We start from the raw sequence: 19,355 nt of genomic DNA, 5'->3' as shown, positions 1-19,355 counted from the left end.
GATTATATTCTCTCTATTAGATGAATTGCACGACACTCAGGATTTAAGCGACCAGCCCTCATTGTTAAACTTCCCTCAGCTACCCAGATATGGGCGATAGCGTTGTTTGAATGAACTGAATCGTGCATAAATCTGCGGCTTCCTGGCGGTGGTCAAAGCCCGTCACCCGATATCCGCAGACAGGTGCGACATTTTAGTTGATGTGGCACAAGATGACCATACCGTATAAAATGCTATAAAATTGTTTCATTTCGACGTTCCACTGTGACATGTAGCATCCGGAACGAGGACCAATGATTGACGTTTGCTGCGTTGACGACAAGTGATGTCACTGGGAGCAGGATTCTCTCTCATATTCTAGTTTAGAGCCCATTCGGAATGGAGTTAGTTGAATCCCTTTTTATATGCTGGACTTAGGATGTTCCATACCGAATAGATGGCGAATTCTACCAGTGGTCATGGGAAGACATACTGTCCGGAAAGGGTGCTCCTATATGTGTAGCATGATAGAGTGGAAAGAAAAGATGACTTTTTCGTGACTTCTTTCAATAATTATAGGAAAACTTCCACAACTGCAGCTACTTGTGTTAGAGGAGTAACTTTAGATATATATTTGGGGATGCAACAATGGGACAATGAGTGATAAAAGAAATCCCGGAATCATATGGAATAAGAGGAAGAGATGCTCTATGCTTGGTGCTTTGTTATTGTTCCAAAGTAAGTATTACATCTAAAATTGAAATACGATATTAATCTGAAAACGTAAAACTTTTTAAAAGTTGTAAGGTTTCATTGGAATAGCTTCCTGTGAAAGAGTTATTTGTCTTGTATACAGGAAGCATATCTTCATTTGTAATTGATAAATCGGCTTAATAGAATAGGACAGTTGATCTACAGTCAACCTTTCTGAAGCAAATTTTATTTATTTATTTATGAATAACACATACATAGCAAGATAGATAGATAGCATTATAGGAATAAGAGTAGCTGCAGCTAAACAATAATTATTAATTAAGTTGTTTTTTTAGGTAAGGAATGTGTAACAATAGCTTTTTGAAATACTATGGACATTTTAATTAGTTGGGAAGCACTGCCCAGCAGAGTTATGGTGACAAATTTTAAGATAGCATTAGTAGAGGCATATAATGCAAGAAAGCAGGCTTATATAGCATCAGCCAAAAAAAAAAGTTTCACCCATCCATTCACTACAAAAATTTGTCTAGTTCGGCCGTGAATTTATTTAAGCTGTAAACTTCCGTGATAAATGGAAGCATTAGCATTAGTAGAGGCATACGATGCAAGACAGGAACTTTATTCAGCATCTGCCAAGAAAACCCCTCCCATTTCACCCCTTCATTCATTCCAAATGCCTGTCCAGCTCAGCCATAAATTATTTAGGCTATTAGCTTCCACAACAAATCAACTACCTGCTGGCTAAAGGCAAATTTTCACACATCTATTCTACAACTATCTTTCCTCAATTTGAAATTGTGCACCCTCAGGTTCTTAGTCTGAGCAAGAGGAAGAATCCTATTAGCTTGCTCAACCCATTCAAGATAAGAGCTCCTGACCAACGTATGTATAATATTTACATATAGAGGATAGAATACTTCATAAAGAAAAAGAAAAATATTTACACACACACACATACATACATGAAAAAATAAGAAGGAGAAAGCCGATTAGCAAAATCATTTAGCATTACGTACTACATTTAACTTCTGTAAGTTTAACTAATGTTAAACTTACAAATTTAGATGATCCACTATTGAAACAATTTCTTTATAAATTACTATAATATTATTACAGTACTAATAGATAAGAAAACACAATTAATAAGATAATTAATAAGATAAATATTATTACAGGTTTATGCCTTAAAGAGTAATGCTGGTAACAGTAAAATTATGAGTATGTATACTGGATTTTATTAGCTAATATTCCGCCACAGTTATATATTATTATTATTTTTAATTATTTCAATTTCACTGCAATTTATGGTTCCGTTGCAAGGTGGCTGGCTACATACGGGTTACACCTGGCAAACGAAAGCCACGCAGCAGCTTTAATGGATGAATGTGTGTGTTATGTTATTTGGGTTCCGTTGCTGCGATTAGTACTGTTTCTTAATAAGGTTAGTAAGATTTCAAACAAGCTATTCCGATAACTTATTGTATTAAACAGGAAGTTATTGGAATTACTATTTTTGATGCATTTAAAAATATTTTTCAAAATATACATTTGATATTTTGCTTACACCCTACTTCTGAGACTAGAGTGCTTCTAATATTCAAATTACGAATACGTATGTGCGTATTCATAAGTACGTATATTATAAAGGAAAGCTTTTTTGAAGAGCTATTATTTATAAATAAATTATTTGTATTATTATTATTGCATTTGTAGCTAAAATAATTCATAAATAATATAGTAGCCATTATTTAAGGATTACTTGGTTAGTCTTCAGTACAAACGCACTTACCCATGGATCTTTGCGACAGAGTGATAAGCAGGTCTAACTTTTATTAAACATATTAACGATATTAAATTCTTTAAAACAGAAATTTTTCTGCAACCTGGATATATATACATATACGAAAGGACCCTTGGGACACATGACCAGGCGAGTGCGATGTTTCCCAAGAGGGATATAAAAGATGCAGTTGATGGCAAAACACGAATTTCACAATACCCACTAGCAGAAGCAAACTCCACACCTCACAGAGCGCAATCAGCTACCATGGTTTCCAAAGTATAGACCACAGAGTCATTGTATTTTCGACCACAGTACATTCCCTCAATTAGACGATTAAATTTTTATAAATAACAGTAGTTATCAGAGAGTAGTTACTAGAAATGTTCGTTTCTTCCCTCCTATTTCGCCTCATTTCGAGATGAAACATTAATTGTACACGGGACACTCAGAGATAAACATTGTACTTTGAGAGAGGAGATGGAGACCAGCTACCATTAGATCATTTGCGATATATGCATTTATGAATCGTAAACAACAGCATGGGGCATTCTTTTCAAGAATGAGATTGCAGAATGGCAAAAACTGCTCAATGCATAATGCAAAGTGTGTATGAATTGATGAACAGTTTGTATAGGTCGCTGCCACTGACTGAGGTCACTGTAATTGTACTACAGTGCTATTACTTGTACTGTTTGTAACCCAAAGTAATATATCCTTGGGTGGGAAGTCCGGTGCAGCAGGTAACTCAGCCGTATTACACAGTTTTTTTATGGAAAATGATTTCCGAGATGCTGGTTTTCCTGGGTTCCAGGCATGCCTTACAAAAAAAAAGTGCGAAATGAAATTTGCTTCACGTTGAAAATTGCACAAAAATTAGCTAAATTTTATTTTTGGCTATAATGCGCTTCGCTTTTTACGCGGGTGTTAAAGTTCCCCCTTTGTCCGCGTCCGCGTTATATCGCGATTGTATACAGGGATTGACAAAAATATCGGTTCTTCAGAAATTCCCGTTACTATTTTCTTTATATTATTATAATTCAAATGCATAAATTATTTACATAAGCAGAATTTTTTTGGTTATTTAAATAGATAGGAATTGTTTATATTTACATATTGTAATTTACTGAAAAGTATTAAGCTCAAGCTTTTACGATGAGTCTGCAGGTTTCATTCAATTCAGAATTTGGTATCAGTACGGTTTATTGTCGTCGATTTTATTTGGATTAATGTATGTGTTTAAATGCTGTATGGTGTTGAATAGGAACATCTCTCCTAAGGAGTCCAGGTTAGTGAGTGTCATGTTGGGTGTTAGGCGTGCTTCCGTTGGTTTCTATTCTTGTTTTGGGAATGGGATAATATTTCCACGGATGAGACACGAATCCTGCGAGATAGCAGCTTAGCGACTGTGGACAGGTTTTTAATGAGAACATAAATAAAAATAATAAATATTGGTGTAACGGCCCCTAAGCATGCTTTCATAATCGTAAGTGTATTAGCCTGCAGAAGCGTGTCTTCATGGTCGGTTTGCAGGTTGTACAGGATGAAAAACTTGGAAAAACTCCCGGGGAGAAACCCCACCTGCACCCTCCGGCTGAGATTGGCTAACTACAGCCTCTAATGAAGAGAACTCTAGAAATTCTTTCAGTCTTCGATGGGAATCGAACCCAGACCCCTCCAGAGGAGTAGCAGTTGGTGATGTATCGGGCTCACCACGGAGGGCTTTTATCGAGAATATTATTATTATTATTAATATATTAGGGTTACCCGTAATTAATATTAGAGTTACACTGGTCGATTTTCCTGTGTTGCTGGACGAAAAAAAAACCCCGTTTCTTGGGGAAAAACCTCTACTCCTGAGACCGACTAACTCAGCCACGTAGTGAAAAAAGCCCACTAAAGTTCCTCGCGTCATCGACGGGATTCGAACCCAGACCTTTTCCACCCGTTGTGGGGAGGATGGTTACGATACCACTGTGCTACCCACGCAGTTTTATTGAGAATAGCGAATTGCTGGGGGCTATGTCTAAATCGATAAGAACAGATTTGCAGATGGCGAAAAGATTCCCTTCAAACAGTTCAACCACTGCATCATTAAATACTGTGATGTTTATAGCGATTATTTTATTTTTGTTTCAGGTGTTTTCAGTCTAATGAAAGTTAGCTAGAATTTTAATTACCATGTATGCTTGGGGTCTGAAGAAATTAAATTTTAGAGCTTTACTGCAAACATGGTTCTGTTGCATCTTCTCAATGTGAATTTAAGAGAACTGCACCACAGAGTCCTCGGATAGCGAAGTGGTTATAATTGCACTCCTTCCAGATCGGGTGAAAAAAGCCTGAGTTCGAATCTTGTAAATGGGGCGAAGAAGTTTTACAGACATTATTCATAACGTGGCATGGTTTTTCCTCTCTTAAACACGGTTTTTCATCAGGCAAACAGGCACGCATGCACGCACTCACACACACGCTCAGAAAATCAGCAAGTAGACATTAATTGCCACAGAACAATATTTTTTAGCAATACATACGCTGCGTTTAAGTTAATGGTGCACGTTTAGACGAAGTGTTGGCTTCATAGTTTCACCAAAGAGATGAGTCTAAATAAATCTCCAAATTGTAAATCTCAACCGCCTACTTCTGTCACTGACTTACGGAAAGATTTGATCTAGCAGAAATCGTTATCCTATCCGATTTTCGTTCTTTTTTTGTTCCTTCTCGTATCATTGTTCCCATAATCAGTCCCCATAATAAAACAGTTCCCCTTCCTTCCTTGATATGTGCCTAAAAATTTTTGATTTCCTTTACAGGTATGGCTGCCAAAAGACTGTTCTTCATTCCTGCTTCAGCAAGAGTTCATTTATCTGTTTTCTTTATTATGTCGTCATTTTTAAATTTATCATACCATATTTAAATTTATGTTTCTTTTCCATAGACGTTGAAAATATGGACAGAGCCTGCCTTATTGTATTCCCCCGTACACAGCTTGTGATTTAAATCATCTTCGACTTGAAACCAGCGAATTCATTCGGCATTTCGCTTTCTTTGTGTGAGCAATACAATTTAACATCTAAGTAGTTTTAAGAAGAATTTTCCTTCCACAGAACTGTGTAATTTGTTTGATCTGCCGCCTTCCAGATTGCTATAAAAACGTTTTCCAAATTTTTGCATTCTGTCGCTGAATATTCAACAACGTTGTTTTAATCATTTGTCGCTACCATGAAGGCCCCTCATCTGATTGGCCTTTGTCTGGTATTATACGCAATCTGCAATAATGAAAACCCCATTTCATAGGGAAGGTTGTGTTTTGTTTCTGTATTCCACCTTCACTAATTGTTTTCTTGGCCGAATAACGACGATGTTAGCCCACCTCAAATAGTCAGCATGTTGAAGCCCTCCCTAATAATGATTCACAGAATGGGTGTGGGCGTTGAAGCGAGCATGCACGTGTGTGTCAAATGGTCAGAATGAGAAACCCATTTCGTTTTTAAACAATCCCGCACGCACAACTTGCGAGCAGGTGTTTTGTTGGTTCAACGTTGACCTGACCCGCACTTAAAATGTCACGTTATGGAGGTAACGCCTTAATTTAGGCCATAAGTATACCTCTGTTTTCCGACCTTATTGCCCGCTCATAGGGCTTGTAATTTAGGGCTGATGCTAACAGGTGGCGCTGTTAGTGTTGACGTGAATCGGAGGTGTCCAGTTCAGATCAGATCAGTTAGAGGGTCTGTTTCTAGTTTTCAGAATCGGGCTACAGCCAAATATTTTCACGAAGATTATTCGTTAGGTTTTGAGGAAAATTTTATTTATTTAAAATAGATTGAGATATTTTATGAATTTTTATTGATATTTTATAAAACTTGCTATATCTCATTTTTAGAGACCTTTGTGGGCTGTGTATGACTGAGCTGCATTAGATGAATATAATACAATCACAAGCAAAAACAGTGACACTTCTGATAATTTGGTTGATTATAAGATAAACTTTTATCCAGAAGTTAAAAAAATATTCCTTATTTTTATTTCGAGCTTTCTACCATGTCTTTAATTATGTATGGTTTCAATCACATTCATTACAAGAGTGGGACATGAAATGCATTGTAACTGCAGATGATCAGTACGGCTAGAGCCTTGAAACGTTGTGCTTCACGTTAACATTTAGAGCACGTACGTTACAAGCCAGCTATTATTAGTTAGGCGAGTTCTGTTGTAACTTTCCAAAAGGTGCACGAACACTAACTTTTCTTCCTTCCTTGTGGTATCTGTATCAGTGAGTTTCTTCTGGCTTCCCAACCCGCAACCAGACTACGCTGTTAGAAGAGCATAGGCTTCTGCATTAGAAAAGAAGGAAGAAAATGGTATTAATATTAGCCATGTAGTATACGGGAGCCCTAGGCTTCTGCTGCACCAAAAAAAAAATAAAATAATAATAATAAAATAAATAATAATTAAAATAAAATTAATTAATTAAAAAATAAAATAAAATACCTATTCGACTCCTTCCTCACATAGGTATCTATTCAGTTTACCCTTGAATTTCTCCAAACTGTCAGCCTCAGCACCGATGGACGCAACTTATTCCAGTAATTACCAACTTGCTGGCTAAAAGAAAACATCCCGCAATTCAGTCTAAACTCCTTCCTTCGTAATTCGAATTCATGGCCCCTAGTTGTGGAATCACGTCTAACAGGGAAAATTCCACCCTCATTCATTTTACTTTCGCCTCTTGCGGCCTTATACATACTTCAGCGAAGTCGTCTCTAAAGTTCCTCGTTTTCAATTTCTGTAGCCCGTATTAAGTATTTCCTATTATGGACGGCCTTTTTTTCCGATCTCATCATGCGTGTTGCCCATCTTTGGACTCTTTTAGGAAGCTTGATTTCTTTTTTTAGTTGTCGTATCCATACTTTAACCCAATATTTCAATTGTGGTCATACAGCTGCCTCACACAGCCCCCCGAAGTGTAAAAGCTATACGTCCTGTTGTTTGTTATTTGGTTTTTAGGAGCATTAGCAACTATGGCCATATTGCTCCAGGATATGCGGTGGTCATTCCCTGACCTTTCCGCATCCTCCCAATTTGGTGGTGACGGGCTCGAACCCGGGCTAATCAAGAAGCGCGTGTTACGCACTGCTGCTCCTTCCCACCTGGCTACGGAGGCGCCTCTATACGTCCTCTTGGGTAGCACGGATGGTAGGATTGCCGTCCTCCCCACGCCTGGTGAAAAAACCTGAGTTCGAATCCCGTCGATGACGAGAGGAATTTTTTATGGGTATTTTAGACAACGTGTTTAAGTGAGTTAGTTGGCCTCAGGCGAGGATAGCATGTTTTTTTTTTCTACCGGAAACTCGGGTTTTTCTTCCAGTAAAACAGAAAATCTACCTCAGAACACATGCAATTCACAGATAATACACACGGAGTAATATAGCCTAAGTAGCCGATGCTCCTAAAACCCAATAACAACAATGTATAAGCTATTTTGGGTTTACTGTTGCATTTTGTTGGGGTTGCCTTGCATTTTGCTGCATTAAAGCATAACTGCCATTTTTCTGACCATACCTGAAGTCAATCTGAATCGTCCTGAAGGAGCTCGGCTTCGCTGTGATCAATAACTACCCTACCAATCTTAAGCATCATCTACAAATTTTGACGTCACACCCTCTATCCCTTCGTCAATGTCATTTTAGAAAATTAATAGTGATCCCAGTACCGATCCTTGGTGAAGCTCCACTTCTACGTTACGTAACCCAATCTGAAGAATAACCATTAATCACTACCCTCTGCCTACTGCCATCCTGCGATCCATCTAAGAATTTTCCCTGTGATGCCAACATATTCAACTTATTTAGAGTACATTACATTTACGATATTATATATATAATACGTTCAGTGTAAATCGAGATATGTAAAATCATGAATAATTATTTGGAGTTAAGTTGTTTTTTGCGATTGAAATGTCTCAGCACCAAGCCCTCAACCAATCCATGTTTAAATACTTCTTCATAAAACAGAGAAATGAAAATAATATATATATATATACTGTGTATATATATATATGTATGTTTTCTCTTTTTTTTTCACTTTACTGTCTCTGTTTCTGCATTTCTAAGTGACCAGAGTTTCCTTTGATTTATAAAACCATTCCTTTTATTTTCTTAATTTCTAGACTTTGCCTGATACACCGAATTGTCGCGCTCTCCACATTGTCTTTCACCAAATGATCACATGCAGCGAACTGTCCTGCACCGAATCAATCGAATTGACGTCAGCTCTGTAGCATACGTAGAAAAATGATATATCAAAATAAAGCTAACTTTTTTTATCTAGAAATGCGGCTTTGTCATTTTGATTTATTTCTGTTCCATCAAAAGTTATGTAATAAGAGGCAAGCGTTTTAGCTCACCTTCTTATGTAGTTATGTTACAGCAAACGTAAAAGTAGAGCGATATAAAATGCAGACTTATTATTGGTCGCTTACAGAGTACAGTCCGCAAACATAATAGATTAAAGCGGTTCTTTGGCAAACAACGGAATGGTAACTCTGCCATGGAGTGACTGAATTAATGAAGAGCCAAGATTATGAATTATGAACAACTAAAAGACTGTCATATAACCACACGATGATTAATCGTTTTCAGACAATATGAGAAGAGTTTTACATAATTAAAGGGCATTGCTGGGGAGAACATTACAGATGACAGCAAATTATGGAGAGAAGTATTAATAAATGGACTGCAGAAGCAAACTTGAAGGAAGCAGAGGATCGAAGCAGGGTCGATCGTCCCTCTCCCTACAGCCTGACTAAGTTGGAGAAAATAATAAGAGCTTTATGATATTAAGTTATAGTATGGTAATTGTTCCTGTTTTGTATTGGTTAGATAAAAATTCGACACAAATTCAATCTGAATTCAAGGGTTAGTGTTCAATTATTGTCAATCACCGATATCATCATCTTCTCACCGTCGCTACTGTGCAACACGCGACAGTGTTAGGTCCCAGAAGATGTCCACGAAAAAAAATACGTATAGGACCTATCTTCTTCATTTATCCCTTCAAGTTCTGTTTTCTGGAACAAGTGTTCTCACTCTTCAATCCATGCTCGTGGAACTTATAGTACCAAGTACTATAATTTCCAATACCTTTCGTGTGTGAGAGTTTCATAAAAAAATCACCGTCCTTCCGCACTGGGTGGGAGAGCCCTGGTTTCGAATCCCGTCAATGATGAAGAATTATTTGAGCTTTTTTTTTTTTAAACGTAGCTGAGCTTGTCAATCTCAAGTGAGGGATTGCATGGTTTCCTTCCCCAAAGCACAGGGTTTCCACCCAAATAGTAAACCGACAGAATACACACAGTTACATAGCCGTAGTTCGCTTTGGCGCTTAACACACATTGACCTCTAAAAGTATATTTTACCTACCATAACTTGAAGGCTCAGACTGTTATTTTAATCTCCTAATAAGGATTAAAATACACTGGAACCCTGCTGGTCGCGCTTTCATCCTCCACGGAAAACATTTTTGAGACTACAGTTCGGTGTGTGTGAAGCTCCAAAGCAACTAAGGCTACGAGACATTAGTGTATTGCCTGTAATTTCGCATATTCTTTGGTTGGTTTGCTGGATGAGAAACTCGAATTTATTGTAGGGAAAAATCACACAGCCTCTCGTATTTTCATCCTAAGGATGAAAAAGCAGTTTCAGTTTTAGCGTACTGGCCTCAAGTCAACTAATTCGGAGACTTCATGATCAGGCGCGTCATGAAAAAACTTTATCCCGAAAAAAATAAATAATAAATAAATAAAATAAATCCATTCTTAAATCCACTAAAACAGTGGTGCACAAAACTAAAGAGGCATTTCAGAACGCACAACTCATCGTGCTGTCACGAATGGGATGTCGCAGCAAACGACCAGAGTACACCCTTCTCGACAAAAAAAAAAAAAAAAAAAAAAGGTACGGTTATAGCGGACTAAGGAACACCAACACTAGTCAGTTGTGGAATGAAACAAGTTAAATCCACATTGCATTACATTTCAGGCGAGTTCGATTATCAGTAACGTGACTAAAATTTTATACGAAATCTTAATCTTCTCAAGAAGTCTTTCCGGAAACCTCATCAGATGATTTTCGCGACACGTTAGGTGGCCTTGATTCGAGAATTGTGTATTAGTTTACTTATTTTTAGTGAGGGGTGCACTGGGTAAATGGGCTAACACATTGTCGTGATATGTGGTACAAAGGTGCAGAAGAATATTCTAATAAAGTAATGACAATTTGAAAGGGATCGGAGCTGCCGTTCCAAATTTATCGAAATCTTTGTTTGATGGGAAGGCGAGGGCGGGGCGGGTTGGCGACTATGGAAGCGGAATTTTACCTAAAACTTCCACACCGACCAACAAAATACGCAGTGAAATTGCTGTCATTCTGACTTTTCCTTCTGAACCCGAAATGTACTTTCATTCAGATATATAAATTTCTGTGGGGGGAAGTGAAGAGGACCGGGAAGCTCTGAATGAGGAATTAGGCGAAAACGCAACACACGCTGAAAATTTTGTGCCGATCTGACTTTTCCTTTCCGAGTAATACTTGAACATAAGAAATTAAGACAGATTTCTGTAGGGTGGGGAGAAATAGGGAGTTAAACAAAACTCTCTCCCGAAATTTCCAGGGACGAACGCAATGTTCTCTGAAAATTTGTTGCCGATCTAACACATTTTCTTATCGAGTAATTTCCAAACATCCAAAATATACTTCCATTTATGTAGACAGATAACTTTAAATTTTACAAAAAAAAAAAAAAAAAAAATCTCGATTTTAATCAAATTTGGGATACTTCGACAAATTTCTCTAAAGGACCAGAATAAAAGAAATCGTGTAAATCCGCTCACTGGGACAGATTTGCACGATTTTTGATTTACACGAGTTGTTATATAGAACGAACACGGTGAAAACAAGAGGCGCTTTATGCATCTGTGGACGCGCCTAAAAAGAATATCTGGTCTGATTCCCGCTGTTTCATGCAGATAGGTGGATCCAGGGGCATATCTAAATATCATCGTAAGGTGGGGGGGAATGGCGACCAGGCTTTTGAGTTTTTTTATTTTTTTTTATTGGAACGCCTCCTACGTTCGTTTTTAATTTAAAATTTTTGCTTAAGGGGGGCATATTCCCCCTCTGCCCACTCCTGTATACGCCCCTTGGTGGACCAGAATATGAAAAAAAAAAACAGCACGAGTCCATGGACCCCATCCTGCTAGGTTTGATCAAAGCCATTTGCTGATGGCGGTGTAATGATGTGCGAAGTGTTTTTGTTGTGCTCATTGGGTCCTTTAATACCAGTGGAGTAAAATTTGATGCCACAGGTTACTTGGAAGTTATTTTCCATCAGGCGCATCCCTTCATGACTGTACTATATCCGTCTGCGAATGGATTCTTCCAACAGGATAATGCACCATGTCACAAGGCCCGAATTTTGCAGAACTGGTTTCAGGATCATGAGAATGAAATCAGCCTACTACGGTGGCCCGTCACCACCTAATACGGAGGATGCGGAAATGTCAGGGAATGCCCGGAGCAATATGGCCTTAGTTGCTAATGCTCCTAAAAACCAAATAACAAACAAACAACTACGGTGGCCTCCCTGGTCACAGATCTGAAGCCGATTGACAACCTGTGGAACGAGCTCCGTGCAAGGAGAGATCCGCAACCATCCACTTTGCAACAACTGTTGGAAAGAGTTGGGTCAACATGAACCGTCTTCCCTGTGGTACAATTTATACAGTCACTGAGTCCTTGCCACGGTGAATCCACGCTGCTCTGAGGGCTAAAGGAGTGGCCCTACTTGCTATTAAGTAGTTGTACCTAAAAAAATGGTCAATCAGTGTAATAATAAATGAATAAGCATTGTTATTACAACTAACTGACCATTTTTTAGACACCAATTCTGTATTGACCGATCCGGAATTGGTGCCTTCGTGGGCAGAACAGTTCGTATAATCACTGTCCTCCTCACACGGTGGAAAAGACCTGAATTCGAATCCCATCAAAAACGTGAGGAATTTTTATGGGTCTTTTTCGCAAAGTGGCTTAGTTAGTTTGTCTCAGTCTAGGGTAGCACGGGTTTTTCTCCCAGAAACTGGGGTTTTTCGTCCAGCAAAACAGCAAATCGACCACAGAACACACGCAATTTAGAGATATATTATATACGCCGCAATATGGCTTAAGTTGCTGATATGACTAAAACCTACAAAACCCAACCAGCCGTAACTCGCGTTCAGTCCTTTAATCTTCTGCCTTACCAGCGGCTAGAAATGTGACGCGTGTTCAAATACAGACGGAAGACGAAATAGTGGAAACAATTGTGATAAGAGTTACAAGTATGCCCTAATATGGTGTTGTGTCACCCTTCACTTTTAAAACATATTGTATTCTACGTAAAATAGATTCAAATAAATTTTTAGAAGAATATTGGACCATTCTTCATGGAGGAACGTTTCAAGCTCCTTGAATGATGAAGATGGAGGAAATCTGCTTCTTACTCTCCTCTCCAAATATGCCCACAGTGGCTCAATACGTTTAAGTCTTGTGATTGTGCAGGCCATGAAAGATGCTTAGCCTCAGTTTCATACTCCTCAGACCAAGATTATACACGTCTGGGTGTATGTATGTATTGGAGCATTATCATCTTGAAACATGGCATCGTTTGTAGGAAACTGTTTGCACCGTGGAATGAATATGGTCACTCACAATATCAAAGTAATCAGTGGCAATAATTCGCCCATTCAGGGAGATCATAGAAGAACCTAAAGAATACCAAAATATTGCCGCCCAAACCATTGTCCATTTCCCTCCCTCCATATTTACGGTTGGCACAAGACAGTTAGGACAATGCACTTCCTCTGGCATTCGCCAAACGCAAATTCTCGATGTCTGAAGACGTGTTAATGATGATTCGTCTGAAAATATGACTTTTTTCTAGTTACCAATTGTCCACTTTTGTGCTCCTTACACCATTGCATCCTCCTTTTAGCATTACCATCAGTAACGAGTAGTTTAGCAATAGGCTTTGCCATTAATTTCAGCTTTATGAGGTTCTCGCTGAACTGTTTTGCTAGAAACTGGGTTGCTGAGACTCGCATTAAGTTCTAGATATTTTTGAGGCTGTAGTTTTTATGTTTTTGGGCTACAGTCCTTTTCCGGTGGTCTTCTTCATTGCGTTTCGATTTTCTGCCAATTCGTCCTATCAAATTTTGTTTTTCCATACAGTTGCTCTGGATACGTTAAACATATCAGCAGTTTTAGTCACCGATGTCCCTGCTAAACGTGCACCAACAGTTTGACCTCTTTGGAATTCAGACAGATCGGTAATTTTATTCATGTACCTTTTATAAAATAATTTTTTTGTAAAATAATAAGAGGAGTTTACCTCAATATAGTACGTAGAACACTTCCGTATGATACTCTCCAGAAATTAAAACGAAAAAATCGAAAAACTTACATTAGAGTAAAAAATAATTAAAAACCAATTAAACACAATTAAAAATCAATTTAACGCAATTAAAAAAGAATCTAACGAAAATATTCAAAACGATTTTCCTTCCTGAAGCTGACAACGCTTTTCGATGTCGTGATCACAGGAATGAAAATTATCGAATAGGGGTGAGTATGAAACTTAAATAGTGATTATTTGTCTTCGCTCATGCGTGTAAAAGTCCACGCATCGGAGATCAAATATGGGCGACGAACATTAATAGAATTCTCATGTAATTTAATTTATACGGTTTCTTTTTTTTTTAGTTATTGGCGCATCGGCTTCTGTGGCTATAATGCACCTCCCAAGGTTTTTGCAGTACTCTGATCCAAGCACGAGGCTGGATTCGAACCCGCGACTTTTGGGTTGCCAGGCAGGCACTTTACCCACCCGGCTAGCCCGGTCGGCTCTACGGTTTCTGCAATTAATAGTCGCGTATAATTAAATTGGACATTAAGTATTTTGGCCTCGTTAAATAAAAAAAGTATGTTTTTCGTTAATGGCATGAAAGGCTAATTCTGACGCTGCTGAACGAGAAGCACGAACTGAGGCTTCATGTTCATGTACACGAATATTCAGAGAAAAACGCGTCGAACTTTGGTAAGACGAGTTGCAATCACTGCAAGAAATGTATACCAGGGGTCATTAATTTGTGTTGCGAACGCGGAAAGAACCGAGCGATAGTTCAGTATAGTGTGTAATTTTCGTATTGGCCTGGCCACAATTTTAAATTCGGTATCTTTAAAGAATCTATTAAGCTGTTTGTGCCACTGTTAAACATATGGGACAGAAATAAAGTATTTTTTGATATTATTATTGTTGGTGTAGTATTTTGTATCCTATCCTTAGCCTGTACCCTAATCCGGTTTATGTGGCAAGGGGATAACCCCTGTTTAAGAACCCGCTAGTTAATATTTGTATTTCTGAGCCCAAAGCAGATTCCGTCGTTGAATATTTATAGGCATTTAGAATTTGATTAAAGATAATCGATCTTTTGTAGGTGAACGGTGATAGCAATTATAATGTAGAAGCATACCGGTGTTTGTAGGTTTCCGATAGATGCTAAATTGGATTTTATTCGAGTCCCGAGTAAGCGTGAAATTTAGAAAGTGTAATGACTTTGTATCCGTATCCTCCCTTTCCAATGTAAATTTGAGTCTAGAATGAATATTATTAAACGAATGTAAAATGTCTTGGTTAGTACTACTATCAGTAATAACTAGAACATCGTCTAAATACCTCCCATAGTATGTGATACGGGGTCGAAAAGGTGTCAAATGTATATGCTCAATCTTTCAGATATAGATCTCTGACATTAAGCCGCTCAGGCTCAAACCCAAAAATTTGTTTGTACACCTTGTCTCGAAAGGTGATGTAGTTAGCCTCAACTAACAGTTTAATTAAGTGAAAAATTTCCTTTATAGGTAGCTTCGTATAATTAATCGGTGTCGAGTTTTTATTTAACATATCCCAAATAATATCTAATGTGTATTCAACGTTTACATTCGTATATAACGAGGTAACATCTAGTGAGAATAATTGTCATTGTCGCCGAGTCTCCAGTCTTTAAGATTATTAAATAATGTATCGTAGTTCTTAATCCCAAATTGTATTACCTGTCTAAAGGGTTTTATACATGTGTGGCTAAGAATGAAAATGCCGACTTCCTGTGGGAAACAATAGGTCTAATAGGAAATCCAGTCTTGTGTAATTTTATCTGACCGAAAAGTGCACGAATAATTCCTTTAACTGAGCCACGTTAACCACGTATCGAAAAAACGACTACATTACTATGGCTCAGTTAAAGGAATTGAAGGCCAGAACATACAATATTCCTGCACTTTTCGGTTATTTCTGATGTTTTGGTTATTTCTATTTGTAATGGCTGTATATGTTATACAGCCATTACAAAATCTGCTACTTTCATATCAGGTGTTTCCATTATTTTGTCCACCCCATGTAGTATTTGTTCATGGTCTGGCATGTGTGGTTTGTGCGATGAAAACCATGAACTAACGGAGAAAAGCCGGACCTGTGAGCTCGAATAGCAGTTTTGGAAAGGCCTTTCAAAATATCCTCCAGTCATTTGCTAGTTCTGAACAGTTCTGAACAGTTCTGAACGCAGATCCTTTCTTCAGCGCCTGTTTCAGCTGCAAAGTCATTATGCCTGTCACAGAGCCCGAAGTAAGCTGCTGTTTCTGCTGGATAAGATCAGTGCTGTCACCATTTCTAGTAATCTAATTTCGTTTAACAATCCATCCACATGAAGCGACTTTGTTTCACTTGCGCAACTCAGGAGTGTTTTCAATTCTGTAATAAAGGTTTAGGTCAATCGAGTGTTCGGTAGTTTTTGATAGAGCGTCTCCCATTAATCAGTGAGATTTCCCACGAAGGTCTTTTGGAATTTGTCCCTGAGCTGAGTCACAGCTCTCAACTTGCGTAATCGGTAATATACAGTATTAAAATATGCTGTTTTGCTGGCAATGGCTTGGTAGTGGGAAGCTCCCCCACACACATACACACACACACACACACACATATATATATATATATATATATATATATTTGTGCGTACATTTACCTACAATTTATTTTTAACAAACACTTGATTTTAATCCAGAAATGTGTATCATTAATAATACCGTTCAAGTGCCAACATTAGAAGCTTTTGAAAAGTTTTGCTTGACAGCAATGGTTCTCAGTAGTCGCACTGTGTTCTGTGAGAATAAAATGAACACAGGAAGCGTCCTGTCTCTCTCCCTCAATAGAGAGAAACTCGGCCAAGGTGGGGGGGAGACGGAGAGAGAGAAAGAAATGTAGACATGTATAGTATCTTATGTAAGGCGGCTCCCAAACGCTAGTTCAACTCCGCCGTGGTATGCTGTAATGATACAGGACCTCTGCAGAAAGGCAGAGGTCCTGTATCATTACAGAAATGTGTGTAATGCTATGTTTGTGCCGTGTATGTGTTTGTTTAGTTGTTTATGGCCACTTTGCTATCAGGAAGCAACAAGCACCAGAGAAGTGCGTCCTGTTACCCTTCTACGCCACGAGGAGGCGGGTCACAAGCGCGAACCACAGCAAACTTCGAGTGTCACGTACTGAATATTCAAACCATTCAAAATATGAGCAAATAAAGTAAAATAAAAATAGCAATGTAATAAAATGTTAATAATAAAAGTAATTAAAAATAAAAGGAATTAGAATGTTAAAAAAAGAATTTAAAAAAGAAAGAGAAAGAAGAAAAAAAACCTTAATAAACTTCCCTTTCGTATTGAGAGGAAATATTTCTTAACTTCAGCCTGCAGCACGAATCTAACCCGGGCCTTCTCTGTATGATGTGAGAAATTAGTGACGGTGCTACTGCGCCACCTGCGAAGTTCATGAACTGTCTTGTGTTTTTTAACATTTAATTTAATAGGACAAAAATTTAACTAACTACTTATCACTATGTATTTTCCATTTACACCAACTTCCATTTAATTTGGATAAACTGTTTCGCAGTTTAACCTCTAAATACTTTAAAACTGCAACTTTTCATCCTTGTATGTACAGAGAATTATTATCTCTGAGAATTATTATATAAAAAGTTCAGAGGCTGTAAATGCTAGTTGGAATCAGAACTATCCCGAGAGATTTCTTTTCGAAATAGTGGCCTTCACATGTAAATACACTTAATGCAAAGTTCTATCCAGGATTTTTTTTTTTTTTTTTTTTTTCACCTGCGTATGTTGCTGCCAAATTTGTGTCCTTTGACCTCACGTCTTAAGGCCAGGAACGACCAAATATCACATGGGAGGGGATCCGTACGGTGAATGTTCTAGTGATGTACATTTGACAGTCTTTGGTGCTCCTCGTGCCAAATGCCTCGTGCCATGCTCGTAATACCATGGCTCCTGGAAACAATAATCACCAGTCACTTTTGTTATGGGATATGTAGTGTTGCAGGACGTTGCAGAACGTCACAAAAAGAGAATCAGCGTTGCCTTTCCTATGGAAGGAGCGTCCTTCCATCAAGTTTCCTTTCTTAATATAATGCTGTCACTAGCTGCATACCAAAGCCCCACTAATGCATCATATCTACAGTATAAGCTTGCTAGATAAGCACCAGCCTCTCCGGGCCACTTTTTTCCAGCTTCCCACAAAATTAAACCGAAATTTCTTGCCTTAAAGCTTCAAAATATCGTTTACATCCGACATAGCGAAACGTTCTTTACTTCTCTGTGTGAATGAGAAGATGAACAACCACGCTTGATTGAGACCTATACCCTTACCAACTCAGGTCCCACTGCACCCTCCTTCAGCGCCACAGTGCATCGAGTTTCAGAACTTTAAAAGCATTATCCCTCATAACCACACGGCAAACGATTGATGAAGCCAGAAATGTTTCTAACCCTCACGGAAGAGATGTGATGAATTTAATAGTTGTAAAACAATACAAGAAGATCTTGTATTTTTTCTTGGGAACATCAAGAAAAGATTGTATTATCGCGGGAACATCAAAAAGTCTTGTGTTTCTTTCGTGGGAACAAAACGAAGAATATTTTGTTCCCACTAAAGATCAATAATAATAATAATAATATTTTATAGCTTTGGGTATTTTGACCACTGAAACGATGATTCCGTTGCTTCCTTTAAATAAAAATAAATTTTCTGTTTATACTCCGGGACGACCAAACCGTCAGAGGAGTTCACAAATAGACAGAATACAAGAAACAGCACCGTATTCAGTAGTCACGGGCTTGAACCCCGGTCACTCAAGGCACGTGTACTTATGCACCCGCGCGCCTGACCACTAGGCTACGGCGACCTATAACTTTAACAGTGTTACAAAGTAATTCAAAAATGTGTGCACTTGTAATAACAGAAATGCAACTTCGAAAATGTTGGTATATGAGTTTAAAACCAAAGTAAAATGTATAGATGCACGTCTGCAAGCACACTCAATCAGTTTTTAATATTTGATGGAACTTGTTATAACTTTAAAATAGTAAATATTTGTGTTAAGTGTATCTCCTTATTTCTTACTATTTATTACAGAAAAATAAAATTGTATTATTACAAGTGAACAGGAACTTTTAAAATACCCTGTGGATATAATTAGATAACCGGGAAGCCCCTTTTAAGATCTGGGGGCTCCGATTTGGTCCCGAACATGGAATATGAATAAAAGATACTTTACAATCGCTACAGACATTGGCATATTCTAAAGAAATCTCACAAATTTAGTAGTATTAGAATTAGTAGTATTAGAAATAATGCATGGGAAGCGAACTTATACAGTATCAACCAAAAAAACTTACCCATAATCATCTCTCCATTCCCGCTAATAATTTATGTTCTGAAAGTA

General features: G+C 38.0%; 1 protein-coding gene across 1 annotated transcript in view; it reads left to right on the top strand.

Annotated features, from left to right (window-relative positions):
• The first annotated feature begins 635 nt into the window (after window positions 1-635).
• LOC150090440 (uncharacterized) overlaps window positions 636-19,355 on the top strand; it is a 39,348-nt gene continuing 20,628 nt past the window's right edge. Inside the window, exon 1 of the mRNA XM_090390314.1 lies at window positions 636-717. Coding sequence (XP_090246440.1) covers window positions 636-717 — 82 coding nt within the window. The remainder of the gene's footprint in view (window positions 718-19,355) is intronic.

This window comes from Mastigoproctus giganteus, chromosome 2, assembly GCF_048544385.1.
Source record: "Mastigoproctus giganteus isolate SK-2022 chromosome 2, ASM4854438v1, whole genome shotgun sequence".
Taxonomy (NCBI): Eukaryota; Metazoa; Arthropoda; class Arachnida; order Uropygi; family Thelyphonidae; genus Mastigoproctus; species Mastigoproctus giganteus.
This window is presented reverse-complemented; position numbering and strand designations above follow the sequence as displayed.